This window comes from Mustelus asterias, chromosome 14, assembly GCF_964213995.1.
Source record: "Mustelus asterias chromosome 14, sMusAst1.hap1.1, whole genome shotgun sequence".
NCBI lineage: Eukaryota > Metazoa > Chordata > Chondrichthyes > Carcharhiniformes > Triakidae > Mustelus > Mustelus asterias.
The window spans coordinates 99318912-99337347 of record NC_135814.1 but is presented as its reverse complement, the minus strand read 5'-3'; the positions used below and the strand labels follow the sequence as shown (position 1 = coordinate 99337347).

The window sequence follows — 18436 nt, the reverse complement described above, 5'->3', positions numbered from 1 at the left end:
GAGTTTTACAGCATGGAAACAGGTCCTTCGGCCCAACTTGTCCATGCTGCCCTTTTTTTTTAAACCCCTAAGCCAACCCCAATTGCCCGCATTTGGCCCATATCCCTCTATCCCCATCTTATCCATGTAACTATCTAAATGCTTTTTAAAAATAGAGAACTTTAAACTTACCAGAGGAGTTTTCCTTCATAGTTCAGGAAGGTGGATACTTTAAACTGCAGGGTGGAAACCTGTGCATCACTGTATGTGTGTCCAAAGATTATAAAGTTTATTTATTAGTGTCACAAGTAGGCTTACATTAACCCTCCAATGAAGTCGCCACACTCCGGCGCCTGTTCGGGTACACTGAGGGAGAATTTAGCATGGCCAATGCACCTAACCAGCACGTCTTTTGGAGTATGGGAGGAAACCCTTGCAGACTCCGCACAGAGAGTGACCCAAACCAGGATTTGCACCCGGGTCCCTGGTGCTGTGAGGCAGCAGTGCTAACCACTGGGCCACCGAGCCACCCCATGTACAGGTTAGGTGGCCATGCTAAATTGTCCTTTAGTGTCCACAGATGTGTAAATTAGGGAGATTAGAGGGGAAAATATGTGGGGTTACGGGGATAGAGTAGAATGCTCTGTCAGTGAGTCGATAGGCTAAATGGCCTCCATCTGCACTGTAGGGATTCTATGATTCTCTGTGTGTTATAGTAACAGACTAAATTTAAATCCCAAACTTTCTTTTGAATCTATATTCCTGGTGCATTACATCTTTACACGTTTTGTAGACTCCAACATGCAATGGTGTGGTGGGAACACTGTTACTGAAAGGTCATCTTGCTCTATGTAATGTCAGTCTGATACCATTCGGTGAATTGAGTATATTGCAAGAAGCTATGATTATGCATTTGTAATTGTGGCATTAGTTTAACTGCGCTAAATTCACTGCCAGAGATGTCGGATTGCTTGGAAACATCAAAGAATTCACACTAACAAGAGACATCAGGTTCATTCTCCCTCCATTTGACCTTTTTGTGAATCTTTAGCTCAGCCTTTAATAGCTTCATTGGTCCTGTCTCCGCAGAATACGATGAGATCAGCAACAAAGACTTCTATGTGAATCCACACGGCAGTATTGGAGATTCTACCAGACAGTATGCGGACTGCGCCAAAGCGGTGAATCTTCTGCTGCCTTGATGAAAGTGCTTCAAAGGGGGGATATACCGTACAGGAGGGGTTTTTCCAGGATGCCTTTGGACAAGTGATGCCAGAAAATAAACCCATGAATGTGAATCACAAAGAGACAGGAAGCATCACTGGTAAGAGCGGAAACAAAACTCCGCATTTTAAGAGACAAGAATTCAGTTCAAATTTTCTTTTGCTTGTAACATGGGACTTGAATATAATTGTATGTTGCAAAACTCAACAGCCTGTTAACTACTGACTAGACTCTGACTTCAAATGAATTAGAACATCCATGAGAAATGAACTTGTATGTCGGGGGTGTTCTTAATGTCATGGTAATTGTTTGCAGATGTCGTGCTGAAGACTGGCGGAAGTTTTGATGCGACTTAGTTTTAATTAAAATGTCCGTTGATTAGAAAATTGCACCCACTTCTAAACCCCCAGTTTGAATCCAGTGGCCTGTAAGTTTTTTAATTCTCTTGCTTTGGCTGTCCAAAAATTAGATCAAATCAGTTTGACTGCACAGCAGTCAGCATGGCTTTATGTGGGGCAGGCCATGTCTTTCTCACTTGATTGTCACCTCCTCAAAATAATTAAAGGGATTGATGAGGGGAGAGCAGTGAATGTTGTGTACGTGGATTTTAGTAAAGCTTTCGACAAGGTCACTCATAGTAGGCTCATCCAGAAGATTAAGATGCATGGGATCCATGGTGAGTTGGCTGCTTGGATTCTGAGTTGGCTTGTCCATAGAGGTCAGAGAGTACTGGTGGAAGGGTATTTTTCTGGCTGGACGTCTGTCACTAGTGTTATCTGCAGGGATCCGTACTGGGAACCTCTGCTGTTTGTGAAAAATATACATGACTTGGATGAAAACGTAGATGGGTGGGTTAGTAAGTTTGCAGACGACACAAAGATAGGTGGAGTTGTGGATAGTTCAGAAGATTATCAAAGGATACAGCAGGATATAGATCAGCTGCAGATATGGGCGGAGAAATGGCAGATGGAGTTTAATCGGGCAAGTGTGAGGTGCGGCACTTGAGGAAATCAAATTTTAAGGGCAAGTATACGGTTAGTGTTAGGACCCTGAACAGCATTGATGTGCAGAAGGATCTTGGGGTTCAGGTCCCTAGTTCCCTGAAAGTGGCCACAGCAGTAGATAGGGTGGTAAAGAAGGCGTATGGCACGCTAGTCTTTATTGGTCAGGGCATTGAGTACAAGAGTCGGGATGTCATGTTGCAACTTTATAAAAATTTTGTTAGGCCGTACTCAGAATATTGCATTCAATTCTGGTCACCACGTTACAGGAAGGATGTGGGGGCTTTGGAGAGGGTGCAGACGGGGTGTACCAGGATGCTGCCTGGATTAGGGTATGAGCTATAAGGAAAGGCTGGACAAACTAGGGTTGTTTTCTCTGGAGCAGCGGAGACTGTGGGGAGACCTGATAAAAGTCTATAAAACTGAGAGACGTAGTTATGGTTGACAGTCAAAATCATTTTCCCAGAGTTGAAATGCACTTAAGATGAGAGGGGGAAAGTTCGAAGGAGATGTGAGGGGCACGTTTTTTAGACAGAGGGTGGTAAGTGTCTGGAATGCACTACCAGAGGTGGTGGTGGAGGCAGATACAATAGGCTCTTTTAAGGGGCTTTGAGATGAGCACAGGAATATGCAAGGAATAGAGGGATATGGACCAAGGGCAGACAGAAGGGATTGGTTTAATTTGGCGTCATGTTCAGCACAACATCGTGGGCCGAAGGGCCTGTTCCTTGCTGTACTGTTCTGTATTCTAACACTGAAGTTTTTATAAGTGGATCGTAAAAGAATGTATTGATGCACTGTTTGATCATGTCTCAGTTCTTCTCATGAAATTTATGCACTGTGAATTTTTATAAAGGTAAGCTTCAATCGTCTTAAATGCCTTTATTAAAATATTGCCAAGAACTTACTCAATCACAGAGGGTTATTGAGGAAAGGATTGGAGGTTTTTGAAAGGCAGAGGAATTTAAGGGGTGCATTCCAGATTCTGGGTCTGAGACAAAGGAAAATTGAGCAGTGGAACAGGAATGTGAAAGAGGGTTGAGTGAGGAATAGGTATTGAGACATGGGGACATAGAAACATAGGAAATATCAGCAAGGGGAGGCCATTCGGTCCTTCGCACCTGCTCCACCATTAATTTGCAGATATGAGGGCCAACGTGAGGTAGAGGTGATTAGTCTGAGTCAACATAGTTTTATGAAAAGGAAATCGCGTTGGAAAATCCAATACATTCGCCATTGCTGCCTTAATTGCTTGCTGTACCTGCAACTGGCATGGTTAGCCTTTATTGCAAGGGTTTGGATTACAAGAGTAAGGAAGTTCTGCTGCAATTGTTCAGGACTTTGATGGAACCACACTGGGGAGTACTCTAATGTATGCAATTACAGTTATGATGCTGGTCTGATGAACTTGACAAGATGTCACTGAAATGTGTGTCCCTGTTGCTGTTACCAGATGTGTGCAGCAGTGAGGATTTGCCTGAAGTGGAACTCGTAAGCCTGATAGAAGACCAGCTGGCCCGGTACCATCTGCGGGCAGACTCACTCTACCTCTATCAGAACAAGGACTGGGAGCAGTTGCCCGCGTACCCTGGCCATGCATCCAGCGAGCTATCTCCTGCCCAGGCCGAAGAGACTTTCCGCTACATGAGTAAGTGATCCAGTCGTTGAATTACTCAAATGAATTATTCATTGTCCCAGAGTGTTTTGGTATGTCGTAAAGCAAGGGCCCTTACTGCTGACTGTGAAGGTATCTTGCTGAGGAGTCATTCTGCCAAGAATTTCACCTCTATCGGTGTGCAATCTATTGATACTGCAATTGATTACTGCGTTCTTTACTGGAGATATCCCAGCATGGAGCTACAGTGATATTCAGGCTGTCTAAGCTGTCAATTGCATGAGAGGATTTTAATGAACAAAGAAACAGGAAACAAAAAGTGACAAAATAAAAGCACTTAAAAAAAAAAATACATCGAACAGATTGGATTGGAACACACGTTTGAGTGAAGGTAGAAGCTAAAATATTTGCGGTGGGGGTGGGAATTAGCTTGAAAAAATAATCTAATTGATCAGTTCGATTTCTAGAGCCCATTTTCAAATTTTATTAATCAAATTGCAGTTAGTTTTTAAGGGGTTTCAAATGGCGATATGGGGCAAGAAAGTTGAAATTATCTCTGATTTCAGTGATTGCCAGATCCAGCGAGGTCTGTGACATAGGCCAAGAATGACAGACCGCGCCCTTTAGCTTTTCCACACTAATCTGCACATCCTGAACTTGCACCCAGTTTCAAGAGAGTAATGACCACGAAAGCCGACGGTTTATTGTCAACCCTTGCCCCCTACAAAATCGGGTCCATTGTTTCCATTTTAAAGGCAAACTATAGAAACCCTACAGTGCAGAAGGAGGCCATTCGGCCCATCGAGTCTGCACCGACCACAATCCCACCCAGGCCCTACCCCCACATATTTACCCGCTAATCCCTCTAACCTACGCATCTCAGGATTCTAAGGGGCAATTTTTAACCTGGCCAATCAACCTAACCCGCACATCTTTGGACTGTGGGAGGAAACCGGAGCACCAGGAGGAAACCCACGCAGACACGAGGAGAATGTGCAAACTCCACACAAACAGTGACCCGAGCCAGGAATCGAACCTGGGACCCTGGAGCTGTGAAGCAGCAGTGCTAACCACTGTGCTACCGTGCCGCTATACTATGATCCACCCAAAATATCATGTTTTTGTAAATTTATTTATTTATTAGTCACAAGTAAAGCTTACATTAACACTGCAATGAAGTTACTGTGAAATTCTCCTGGTCGCCACACTCCGGCGCCTGTTCAGGTCAATGCACCTAACCAGCACATTTTTCAGACTGTGGGAGCATCCGGAGGAAACCCAAGAAGACAAGGGGGGAACGTGCAAACTCCACACACACACACACACACACACACACACACACACACACACACACACACACACACACACAGTGACCCAAGCCGGAAATCGAACCCGGGTCCCTGGCGCTGTGAGGCAGCAGTGCTAACCACTGTGCCAGCCCTAAATACTTAACTTCTAAGCCGACCTCACCCTCCCTCCTTTGTCAGCCACAGCATGCTAAACTCTCATTAGTAGTCAGCCTTATTTTTCAACCCCACAAATGGGTGTTTTACTAACCGGTATCTTATAACTGGGTGCAAGGGAGGAGGCAGGCAACTAAACTATCTTGAGTGAAACTGCATGGGAGTTTAAAACAGGCTCACACGGAGCAGACCTCATGGGGCAAATGAAAAAGGTAGTGACTGTCCACATCGGCGGTTCACTTTATTCTCCGTGTTTAAGTCAGCCCAAGATTTTGGAGGGAGTTTTTGAAATTTTGAAGGTCAATTTATATTTCGACATCTAAAGTGAGCGTTGTAATCGCTGCAATGTAGGAAACACAGTATAAAACTCTCAAAAACAGCAGCGTGAAAAGGAACAGGTCATCTGTTCAAGTGATGTCGATGGATAAGTACAACACCATGGATCTTTTATGCCCACCCGAGAGGTCAAAGGGTGCTTCATTTTAATGTTTCACTGAAGGGCGGCACTTCCAACAGTGCTGCACCTCCTTGGAGTTTTAGCCCAGATGTTTTGATCACATTGAGGATAAGCATTGACACTTGATAGCCGAAGGGAACCTGCTTTGCAACTGATTAAAGTGTCTTGACACTGTTCCTTGGACTAGCATAGACCTGCTCCTCATGGCTTTGGGCCCAATACTTTAACCCACATTTGTGTCATTAAGAAACAGCAGAGCTGGTGCAGAATTGACTCTTGACTCAACATGTTAATTAGCTACTCGAGCACTTGGCTGTTGTATGGAATTTAAAAATGCTCTTAGTTCTTCTGACTGGCTGCATAAGTGTGATGAGTAAAATCTCAGAAGGTAGAGTTTTCAGGATTATGAAGGTAGTGGAATGTGTTTGAAATAAATGCAATCTGTTGGTGTAATGTGTGCGTGCACTTGGAATTTTCAATATTTCTGGTAAGCCTCAACTTCTTTCAATCTCAAATCCTTTGTGACAGAAAATTTAGGTAAAGTCTTTCCCACCACCTCCAAGATCCTTGCTTCCATTTTTTCCCTTTATTCTTTCATGAGATGTGGGCATTGCTGGCAATGCCAGCATTTAGAGTCATAGAGGTGTACGACACAGAAAAAGACCCTTTGGCCCATCATGTCTGCCTGGTCAAAGACCATCCACCTAATTATTCGAATCCCATTTTCCAGCACTTGGCCCATAGCCTTGTATGCCTTGGCACCGCATGTGCACATCTAAGTACTTACAAAGATGGCGACCACACACATCAGTTTTTAAGCCAGCCCAAGTTTTTGGAAGGATTTTTCATGTTTTAAAGGTCAATTTATATGCCGACATTAAAATACTTAAATGCTATGAGGGTTTCTGCCTCCGCCACTCTTTCAGGCAATGAATTCCAGATCCCACCACCCTTTTGGGTGAAACAGTTTTCCTCATATCCCCTATAAACCTCCTGCGCCTTATCTTGAATCTATACCCCCTAGTCTTTGATCCCTCCATCAAGTGGAAAAGTTTTTTCCCATTCCTAATTGCCCTTTGGCTAAATTGCTTGCTAGGCCGCTTCAGAGGGAATTTAGAGTCGACCACATTTCTGGAGTCACATGTTGGACAGACCAATTAGTCATTAGTGAACCAGATGGGTTTTTACGACAATCAGTGAAAGCTCCATGGTCACCAATACTGAGACTAGCTTTCTGAATTTAGGATTTTATGAGTTGAATTTAAATTCCACCAGCTGCTGTGGGAATTGAACCCATGTCTCCAGAGAACTAGCCTGGTCTCTGGATTACTAGTTCAGCGACATTATGACTTCATAGAACCATGGAATCTACAATGCAGAAGGAGGCCAATTGGCCTATCAAACCTGCACCGACAATAATCCCATCCAGGTCCTATCCCTGGTAACTCCACGTATCTACCCTGCTAATCCCACTGACACTGAAGGGCAATTTATCATGGCCAATCAACCTAACCTACACATATTTGAACTGTGGGAGGAAACCGGAGCACCCAGAGGAAACCCAGGCAGACATGGAGAGAATGTGCAAAGTCTGCACAGACAGTGACCCAAAGCCGGAATCAAACCCAGGTCCCTGGCACTGTGAGGCAGCAGTGCTAACTACTGTGCCACCGTACCGACTTTGTTGCCATCTCCCCACATTCTCCTTTGTCGTCTCCTCCATTTGCTACAGATATTGTCTTTTCACCTAGAATTTTGTTTTTTTCCATGCTGTTGACATTTTGTTTGTACCAAGGTTGGTTCACCGCAGAACTAAACATCTTTAACTACTGATATTTACCAACAACTGGTTGAGATTAAAAAAGCTATTTTTTAAAGAAGTATTTTACTCCATTCTTAGAAGTTACAAAGCCAATGCGCAGAGTGGGCTGGGCAGACCCAGATCCATCTTCCTTGCTCCAAAAGCCAAATTCAAATTGAATCCAATTCATGGTCCCCACAAGAAAGACAAACAAGACCCAAGCTGACAAGATAAGGCATTACACCCCATCTTGGGCTTGATCCAACACTTGACCTTAGCCAAAAGGCCAAGTAAGCTATTTGGCTACTGGTAGCAGAATTCTGAAATCGCATGGCGTCCAGTGATCTCAGGTGGTAAGTAGATGCTCAGCCAGCCCTTATTGCAGGTTTCTGCAGATTGTCCCATCTCTGGTTACAGCCTTATTGTGACTGACTGGCTTTCACTCACCCAATTTGTCATATTAATTTATCTGTGCATGCTACTTCTTGGGCGTTTGATAGTTTATGAAGGCTGAATGACTGGTGGTCTTGTGCAAGACATCAGAATGATAGAGATTTCTCCCCAGACATCAGATTTCTCACAGACACCCTCTCCATTCTATGGTGGGGCAGTGTTCCCGTCTTTGGTGTTTATCACCCACGTTCTCCTTAACACACTCTGGGAATTACTGGCTGAGGAACAGTCTGCTTTCAGGCACTCTGTCCTTTGGGACAGGGTGGGGTGGTGTGGGGAAGTGATAGGTGGGATCTTCTCACTTCAGTCTTTACCAGAGTAGCCAGATCATGTCCTGATCATGAACCTGATCGACTGATTTGCACTCGGCTTATCCATTTTGTCAAAGCAAATCTTTTCCATTAAAGGAACTATGGCATGGGTTCACCAACAATTGGATCCCAACGCTGGATTTGAATCCTTCCAAAGGGAAAGCTGGGAGAGGGTAGGATCACGTTGGGGATCCTAACCCATCATTATTTTCTGGGACTTTTCCACCCTGCACCTTCCAGAACCAGCCTTCAGTGGGCGGGAACATTCTGCCTGAGTAGTTGGTTGCTGCACATTCAAGATACTATCACTAGCTCTGCCCTATCATTGTACTGTGCTATCTGCTGTGACAAAATTGACTTTGTCCATGATGTTTACCAGTTCTTTCTGCTGCTGTTTCTATAGACATGTTATCAGTGGTCTCATCTTGTAGAGAAAGAAAGACTTGCATTTATATAGTGCCTGCCACGATCTTGGGACGTCCCAAAGTACTTTTAAAAAATAGTACTTTTTTTTTGAAGTATAGTCATTGTAGGAAATGTTGTGCAGACAATTTACACACAGCAAGATCTGATGAACAGCTCTGTGATAGTGATCTTAAAATCAGTGATGTTACTTTATGGGTAGATACCTGGCTAGGATAACGGCCAGCTATTTTTTGCAAAAATGCCTGGGTTCTTTTACATCCACCAGAGAGGGCAGATGGAACCTGGGAAGAACATTTCGTCAGAAAGACCCCCAACAATGCGACCTACTGTGAAGTGTCCACCTACATTTGTGTTTAAGCCATTGGAATAGGATTCCATGCAGAGCCTTCTGTCTCAGGCTACCCACTGAGCCACAGCTTTTTCAAGGAGATTGGTTGCACTTTGGTTCATTTGATATAGTGTGTTGGTGAGACCACATCTGGGGTACTGTGTCCAGTTTTGGTCTCGTTAGTTGAGGAATGATGTGGTGGCATTGGAGGCAGTCCAGAGGAGGTTCATCAGATTGATTCCAGGGATGAGGAGAGGTTAAACAGTTTGGGTTTGGGCTTGTGCTTGCTGGAGTTCAGAGGGATGAGAGGGGATCTGATCAAGGTTTATAATATTCTAAAAGGGATTGATAAAGTAAACATAAACCAAATGTTTCCCCTTGTGGGCCAATCTAGAACAAGAGGTCACAGGTATGGGTTGAGAGGCAGTAGATTTAAAACTGAGATGAGGAGAAACTACTTCTGGCAGAGGGTGGTGAATTTGTGGAACTCGCTGCCCCATAGTGCGGTGGAGTTTGAATCATTGAATGGTTTCATGAAGGAGATAGATATATTTCTAATTTTTAAAATGGGTTAAAGGGATATGGGGAACAGGTGGGGAGGAGGATTTGAGACCAAGGAGAGATCAGCCATGATCTGATTGAATGGCGGAGCAGGCTCGATGGGTTGAATTTGCCTACTTCTGCTCCTAGTTCCTATGTTCATTAGTCATTCTCAAGGTAGAAATTGTCTTTGGATTTCTATCAACAGCAACACCAGATCTCAATTTATCGTCTGCCATGGAATAGTGAGATAATAATGGAGGAGCTGTGAGGGTTCCATTTCATTGCAAGGTGGGTTTATACAGTCTTGTAATTCAAAAACAGCTTTCTGAAATTAGAAGGAGCCAACCTTTACACAGGGCAAGCTTTGGTAGCGAAAGATTTCTCAACAGTGATTAAGTGCATTCTTTAATCTATTGTGCTAATAATTCTTTAATCAGAACAATGTAACCATTTTTGATCTCCCTCCCCAGGTGTGGCACTTCTTAAGAAGTAAATCCTGGCTGGGGTAGGGCAGAGAGAGGAACACCAGGGACTTCAGTCTAACAATTGTAAATACATTTTTGGCTGCAATTGTTTTCACTTCCAATAATTTAAAGTTCAACGATAGCGAGTTAGTCAATTTTTAACTTCCAAATCAGCCTGTCGGATTATGTGCTGCTTCCTGTCCCCATCAGAGCACACACTATAAATACGCTTGTGTTGTATATAAATACACAACAGTTCAATTAGCTTCAGGTTGTGTTATGATTTTAAGGTGCTCCGTGCCCTTCAGTGTTGCAATACTTAGCAGTGCCTGCCCACTAACGATGGGTCCGTGAAAGATTGCGACGCATGGGGGCAATATTAGTTTGTTATTAGCAGTGTTAATGACCTCGCGATGTGTGACTTTATTATCATGGAATGTCAACAAGATCAACTTGATGCAGGTGAGAGTTGCAATGAAGAATGTCTGGAAATGGTGGTAAAGGAAGGTCAGGCTAAACGATTAGTTCTGTCCTAGGTGTAGCTGGCTGGTATCACTTCAGTGACTGTACACCTTTTGTAATTACGGTTCAGAAACTAGCAGTCAAGGGAGCGGGTGGTTCACATTTTCACCTGGACGACATGCTAGATTAAGAACGATCTTCCGTCTTAGCTCTCCAGCTATAAATTCTTCAGCTTCTGCAATGTACTCTGATGTTCTCGGGTGACCTTGGTGACTTTCAACCCGTTTAGCCCAGCAGTGTGGTATGTCTTTTGTTTTGAAATTCGCTGTGCATTGCAGTGCGGGCCTACCCCAAAAGCTTACTGCGCAACAAGTTTGGAGTGCAGGAATGTATTCTTCTGCTCTTGCTCGATAGGATTGCACTTCTCATGATCAAAGAGGTAGGTTTTAAGGAGTATCTTAAAAGAGGAAAGTGTGGTCGGGTGTTGGGAGAGGTGTATGGAGGGCTCCAGAGCTTCGAACTTGGGCAGCTGAAAGTGCCAATGGCGGAGCAATGTGTTTGACTCTCAGCTGCCCTCCCAAGCAACTAGGGATGGGCAATAAATGCTGGCCAGCCAGTGATGCCCATGTCCCACAAATGAATAAAAACAAATTAAAATCAGGGATGCTCAAGAAGCCAGAATTTGAGGAGTAAGGATACCTCCCGAGAGTTGTGTGGTTGGCAGAGGTTACAGTTTAAAGTTTATTTATTTGTGTCATAAGTAGGGTTTAAATGAACACTACAATGAAGTTACTGTGAAAACCCCCTTGCCTCCACACTCCGGTGCCTGTTCGGGTACACTGAGGGAGAATTTAGCATGGCCAATGCACCTAAGCTGCACGTCTTTCGGACTGTGGGAGGAAACTGGAGCACCCGGAGGAAACCCACGCAGACACTGGGAGAACTTGCAGACTCCGCACAGACTGTGACCCGAGCCGGGAATCAAACCCGGGTGTCTGGTACAGAAAGCGAGGGACGAGGTTATGGAGAGATTTAAGAACAAAGATAAGAATTTTGAAATCCAGTGAAGCATTGTAGATCAGCAAATACCGGGGTGAAGGGGAAAACAGGACTTGGTGCGAGTTAAGCCACGGGCAGCAGAGTTTTGATACTTACTGGCATTAAAGATGGGGAAGGTACTGAATATAATTGATCACAGCATTTCAATGATTATTATGTGTGTAACATGACGAATGTGCGTTGAATAGATTTTACATTGAACTGGGGACTTGATGAATAAAAAAATTAGCAATGTGAAGACAAAGCCAATTTAAAAAAAAAAGTTTGTTGGCTGTCCATAATATCTATTGGGAGAAAATTAACGATACCCTGTAAATTATCTCGTGATTATCTCATTACAAAGCCAATGCTTAGAATGAACCGGTCAAACCCAAATACATTCATTGCTTGCTGCAAAAAACACATTCCGAATCCAACTGAATCCAATTCGAGGTCCCCACAAGAGAGACAAACAAGATCCAAGCTGACAAATGTACAAAATGAGTGTCCAAACCTTTCAGACAATCCAAGATAAATTTTGCTGCAAGTGTTATAAACTGACATTCCAGTAATCACAGAATTGTTACGGTGCAGAAGGAGGCCATTTGGCCCATCAAGTCTGCACTGGTTCTCCAAGCGAGTATCATGACTTAGTGCTTTTCCCATACCCCTGCACATTGTTTCTATTCAAGTATTCATCTAATGCCATCTTCAATGCCTTGATTGAACCTGCCTCCACCACACTTAGAGGCAGAACATTCCAGACCTGTACCACTTGTTGCATGAAAAACAATTCTCACGTCATGTTTGCTTCTTTTGCCAATCACTTTTAATCTGTGAGTCCAAGTCATTGAGACTTCCCAAATGTATTCATCTTGCCTGTAATTGACAGATATACATATGGAACGAAGCTTGTGCAGTCTTTTATTAAATTCCCAACATGATTGGGAATAATCAGAGTTGCAGTGTACCTGTAAAAGTGCAGTGCTGTGCTCTAGTAATGCATTGGTGCATTGCCTTATTTTTTGTTTAATCTGTGCTTGGTATAGTTTTGAGGCAGTTTGTACAGTTTTGAGGTAGTTTGAATTATCCAGTTACTGAAAAAATTGTATTTCAATTTAGGATCATCGAGCATTTTTCACCATTCAATCAATGTAGGCGTTAATACAGGTACAGAGTGCGCTAATATTTGTTAAATGTTTAACCTTTCTGTTCAGAGTCCTACAGGTTTGGCAACAGCAGATGTGTAAATAAACTTGATAACAGGATGGAATTTGTTTACAAGGCGAGGTCAGATACCATGGAAAGTGCCTTGTGTCATAATGTTCAAGTGCTAGATAAAGCAGTTTGTCTAGTACTTGAGTCAGGTTATAAGGTGTTGCACTGGATTGTAAGCTGGCCCTTTCAATTCCAGATTGTCCAACAGACAGTGTCTTCGTCCTTTCTCCTTATCCCCTCTTTCCCCCTAGTCCATAATGCGGAGATACTGGCGTTGGACTGGGGTGGGCGCAGTAAGAAGTCTCACAACACCAGATTAAAGTCCAACAGGTTTATTTGGAATCACAAGCTTTCGGAGCGCTGCTCCTTTATCAGGAATCCTGTGGTGAGTAACTCACCACCTGACCCCTACCCAAAGTCGATCCACCATTCGCAAGGCACAAGTCAGGAGTGTGATGGAATATTTTCCATTTGTCTGAATGAGTGTAGCTCATACAAACCCACAACCACTACCATCTAGAAGGACAAGAGCAGCAGATACCTGGGAACATTGCCACCTGGAGGTTCCCCCTCCAAGTCACTCACCATCCTGACTTGGAAATATATCGCCATTCCTTCACTGTCGCTGGGTCAAAATTCTGGAGCTCCCTCTTAACAGAATTGTAGGTGTACTCACACCTCAGAGATTGCAGCGGTTCAAAAGCAACTAGGGATAGATAGGCAGTAAATGCTTTCTAGCCAGTGATAGCCAGATCCTGTAAACGAATATTTAAAAAAGCTGTATTGCTCTGTCTGCTAATTGGAGCTGTCACAAATGAAATAGAATTGTGTTTTGCTGATTTTTTTTTTCTTGTATATCTTAACCCTTGCAAAGTAAAAGGTTTGTCTTTCTTTTTCTAATTTCTTACTGTTTCCCCAGTTCTCAGTTCCGACAGGGTGGATCAGATGACCAGGACGTACAATGACACCGATATGCTCACACACCTGCTGGCTGAGGTGAGCTTCAATTTAGTTGTGTTTGCCTTGTCTGTCATCAAAACCAGTTTAGTTTAGAAATCAGGCAGGCCAGCAGGTTTAGTAGGCCTGATATTGTGTTGATATGCAACTGTAAAACTTGAGATGGGGACTGACGCACATTTAACACTCTTCAAATATTGATAGTAAAAACTGTAATGGTCACAATAACGCTCCAAAAAGAGTCACTCAACACAGGAGACAATTCAGCCCATTGGGGCTATTGAAAGCCCATTGAAAGAACCTACCAAATAGCCGCATTCCGCTACTCTTTCTCCATCGTCCTGTAAATTTTACACCTCCAAGTATTTATCCAATTCCCTTTTTTCGAGAGTTACTATTGAATTTGCTTTTACCTCACCTTAGGCAGCGCTTTCCAGATTATCATAACTTGCTGAGTAAAAGAAAATTCCCTCTTTTGTCCAAGAATGAACCACCCGCAATTGAGAACACAACATTTTAATTGGCACGGGCACTTCAAGCACAATTCTATTTCATTTGCGACAGCTCCAATTAGCAGACAGAGAAAGACAGCTTTTTAAAAAATACATTCCCTCTCTTTGGTTTTCTGCCACTTATCCAAAATCAGTATCCTTTGGTTGCTGGGCCTCTTGCCAGTAGAAACAGTTTTTTCTTATCCACTCTTATCAAAATCTGTTTTTTTTTAATGCCCTCTTAATTTATTCCCTGAAGGTGGATATGCTCTTCCAAGGTATCCGTGCCACTTAAAATGTTGTGTTCTCAATTGCGGGTGGCTCATTCTTGGACGACTGCATGATGAACTTGAAAATTTGTTGTACAAAAAGCTCTCAGAAGGCGAACATTCCAACTCTTGTTCCCCTTCATTTCCTTCTGCCTTGATTTGATTTTATTATTGTCACATGTATTAGTATACAGTGAGAAATATTGTTTCTTGCGCCATACAAAGCATACCGTTCAAAGAGAAGGAAACAAGAGTGCAGAATGTAGTGTTCCAGGGATAGCTAGGGTGTAGCGAAAGATCAGCTTAATGCGAGGTAGGTCTATTCAAAAGTCTGATGGCAGCAGGGAAGAAGCTTTTCTTGAGTCATGTCTTGTGTGAAATGGTTGCGCTTTGGTCCCTTTTATCTTACTGCACAGCCACACGTGCGCACGTCTTAATGGGCCACTTATGTGGGACCTGTTTGTTCCTTGTATGGTAAGTTCTAGACTGCGTTATTGTGCAGTTTAAGGGTAACATTGCTGTGGCTTGTAGGATTCCATTCCGGATTCCCAAAACAAATATTACCTGATCTTGTTCGTGAATTCATTCGTTTTCATGCCGCTATAAATGGTATGGTCAGTTCCTGTCCCTTATCCACAAAGTGGGGGCAAGGGGAGCAAAAACGGTTTGCACAAAATTACCTGACCTGGAGCTGATGGTGGATGGTGGATTTGTGGAGTTGAAGAAATGAATTAACTGTAAGGTCACAGTGCTTCAATGTATAAACTACTCTGAGAACGTTGGCTGTACTCAAAGAAATGAGCTTACTGGTGTTTCTTTTGGCAGAGAGATCGCGATTTGGAATTGGCTGCCCGGATAGGACAGTCGTTATTACAAAGGAACCGGGTACTGACTGAGAGGAATGAGCTCTTGGAAGAACAGTTGGCTCAGGCTTATGATCAAGTGAGTAGTTGCATCCAGAGTAAAGGGATGGTAAAATGTCAAACCCAATGGTTCACTTCTTCTAGGGAAGGAAACATGTTTTTTTCCAATTTAGCCTATAAGTGTCACCAATCCTATGCCAATGCCCTGCAAAGTGGTGTAGCAAGCCTCTCGGTCAAAACGGGGAATAAATTCCAGTCTTTCTGCATCCCAAGAATGAATAGGTTAGAACAAAAATCTGTTGTCACAAACTGATCGGAATCAAATGGCTACATGGAGTTTATAACATGATGTTAATCTAAACATATATCTTTGAAACCCATGCCCTGTTGGGGTTTCAGAAATTGGTGCTAGCTCCTAAAGATGTTGATCTGGATATTGGCTCAAAAGCCTTCCCAATGGATGCTACATTGTTGAATGTACACCCCGTGGGGATCACCATCTCCCAGTTGATGGATACTCCTGTGCACTGCTCCATTGCCTTATCACCTTGTTCCATTGCTAACACTGAAGAGTTTGCCTACCAGAGGAGATAATTAAATTCACGTCATGTAGTGGTTGTTCTCAGAGCAAAAAACCATTCGCACCACCAATCCTATTGGTTCATCTCAAGTATATGCCATTCAAATGTGCTGTTTGCAACATATTAAATCGTTAAAGTACCAAGCCTCATTCACCCATCACCCCTTGTTCGTTGATCCACATTAGCTCCCAGTCCAGCAATGTCTCAAGTCCAAAGATGTGCGGGTTAGGTGGATTGGCCATGCTAAGTTGCCTCTTAGTGCCCTGGGATGTGTAAGTTAGAGGGATTAGCGGGGTAAATGTGTGGGGTTGTGGGGATAGGGCCTGGGGTGGGATTGTTGTTGGTGCAGACTTGATGGGCCGAATGGCCTCCTTCTGCACTGTAGGGTTTCTATGCTGATTTCTATGATTTACAATACACGTTCCGAATATTTACATCCTGCCATGGCCTTCCTTTCTCCCTATCTCTGTAACCTTTTGAAGCCCTTTGAGACCTCTGCACCTGTTCCTGGCCCCTTTATACGTTTGTGGAAATGTTTCGTTTAAAGTTTATTTATTATTGTCACAAGTAGGCTTACATTAACATTGCAATGCAGTTACTGTGAAAATCCCCTGGTCGCTACACTCCAGTACCTGTTTGGGTACACTGAGGGAGAATTTAACATGGCCAATGCACCTAACCAGCACGCCTTTTTCTTTGGACTGTGGGAGGAAACCAGATCACCCGGAGGAAACCCAGGCAGACATGTGGAAAACGTGCAGACTCCACACAGACAGTGACCCAAGCTGGAATCGAACCAGGGTCCCTAGTGCTGAGAGTGCTAACCACTGTGCCACCGTGCTGTTTTGGCACTAAGCTTTGGAATTCCCTCTTCAACCTCTCTCTCCTCTGTTGAGATGCTCCTTAAAGCTGACCTTTGGGTTGCAAACTTGTCAGTTTTTGTCTGTGAAGCACTGTGAACATTTTGCTATGTTAAAGGTGGTGTATAAATACATATAAAAATAGAAAATCCTCAGCAGTGATGCTACATCCATGGAGAGAAAAACAAAATTAATGTTTCAGGTCCGTAATCTTTCATGAAAGCTAGATTATTGACCTTTAACTCTCTCCAATGGTACTGCCTGACCTGCTGAGTATTTTCTGTCAGTTGGTTCTGATTTCCGCGATCCTGCAGTAGTTTGCTTTTGTACTCATTGTTCGCTTTGTGCATTAAGTAGAAACTTTCCATTTTTTTTAAAAGCCAAGCTAACATATGGATGTCACTGCACCCTGTGTGAAGATACTATGTGATAACTTCTATTTTATCAGCAACATAAATCATAGAAACCCTACAGCACAGAAAGAGGCCATTCGGCCCATCGAATCTGCACCGACCACAATCCCACCCAGGCCCTACCCCCATACTCCTACATATTTTACTCCCTCTAACCTACGCATCTCAGGACACTAAGGGCAATTTTAGCATGGCCAATCAACCTAACCCGCAGACTTCTAAAACAGAAGTGTCCCTTGGCCCTTCATCGAGACATAACTGAGGGCATGGATGTTGAAAGGGAAATATTAGAAAGGGGGACTCCAATCTTGGTGAAAGAACTTGGTTAAAGAAAGGGCGAGTGGGAGAGGTTTAGGGGTTGTGGAATCTGGCAGCTGAAAAAGCAGCATTTATGAGAAGATATTCCAAAGCACTTTATGGTCAATGGTCTAACCTTGTGGTCTAGTCACTGTTGTAATGCAGGAAACCCAGCAACCAATTTTAACTTGGCAAAATCCCACAACAGCAATGTGATGATGACCTGGTAATCTGTTTTAATGATGCAGGTTGAGAGTAACTACAAGCCAGAATTCTGGGAAGAACTCCTTTCTTCTGCCCCTGCACATTGCTTCTCACGTCTATTCTGTATTTTCCAATTAGCTGCCATTCAGTCCATGTTCTTTCCATTAGGTTAATCAACTGCAGCATGAGCTGTCCAAAAAGGATGACCTCCTGCGAGTGGTGGCCAATGCCTCGGAAGAGAGCGAGTCGGACTCCAGCTGCTCCACACCGCTCCGCCACAATGAGTCCTTTCATCTCTCCCACAGCTTGATGCAGCTGGACGCTTTACAGATGAAACTGCGAGAACTGGAGGATGAAAACCTCTCTCTACGTTCTGAGGTAGGTTGTGGTGGCAGGGTCCCATTTCGAATAACGAATGTATAGGTGCACCACATACCCGAGACAAGCCACTTGGCTTAGTTGTACATGCTTGTGGATGACTTTTGATACACAGATGGTCATGTTAGAAGGATTTGCTGGTACAGTTGGGAGGAAGCTTGTGTGACATCGACCAGTTAGCGTACATCGAACAACACTAAAAAATTTTTTAAATTCATCTGTGGGACATGGGTGTAGCTGGCTAGGCCAGCATTTATTGCCCTTGAGAAGGTGGTGGTGAGCTGACTTCTTGAATCGCTGCAGTGCATTCTGTGGAATGACCCACAACGCCATTAGGGAG

General features: G+C 43.6%; 1 protein-coding gene across 5 annotated transcripts in view; it reads left to right on the top strand.

The window, feature by feature from the left end:
* Positions 1-18436, top strand: part of trak2 (trafficking protein, kinesin binding 2) — a 94040-nt gene that overhangs the window by 41188 nt on the left and 34416 nt on the right. For all 5 annotated transcript variants that reach the window (XM_078228945.1, XM_078228941.1, XM_078228942.1 and 2 more), the window contains 5 exons: positions 1069-1303; positions 3658-3852; positions 13703-13779; positions 15326-15442; positions 17887-18096. In XM_078228945.1, coding sequence (XP_078085071.1) covers positions 1249-1303; positions 3658-3852; positions 13703-13779; positions 15326-15442; positions 17887-18096 — 654 coding nt within the window. In that variant the 5' untranslated portion in view covers positions 1069-1248. The remainder of the gene's footprint in view (positions 1-1068; positions 1304-3657; positions 3853-13702; positions 13780-15325; positions 15443-17886; positions 18097-18436) is intronic.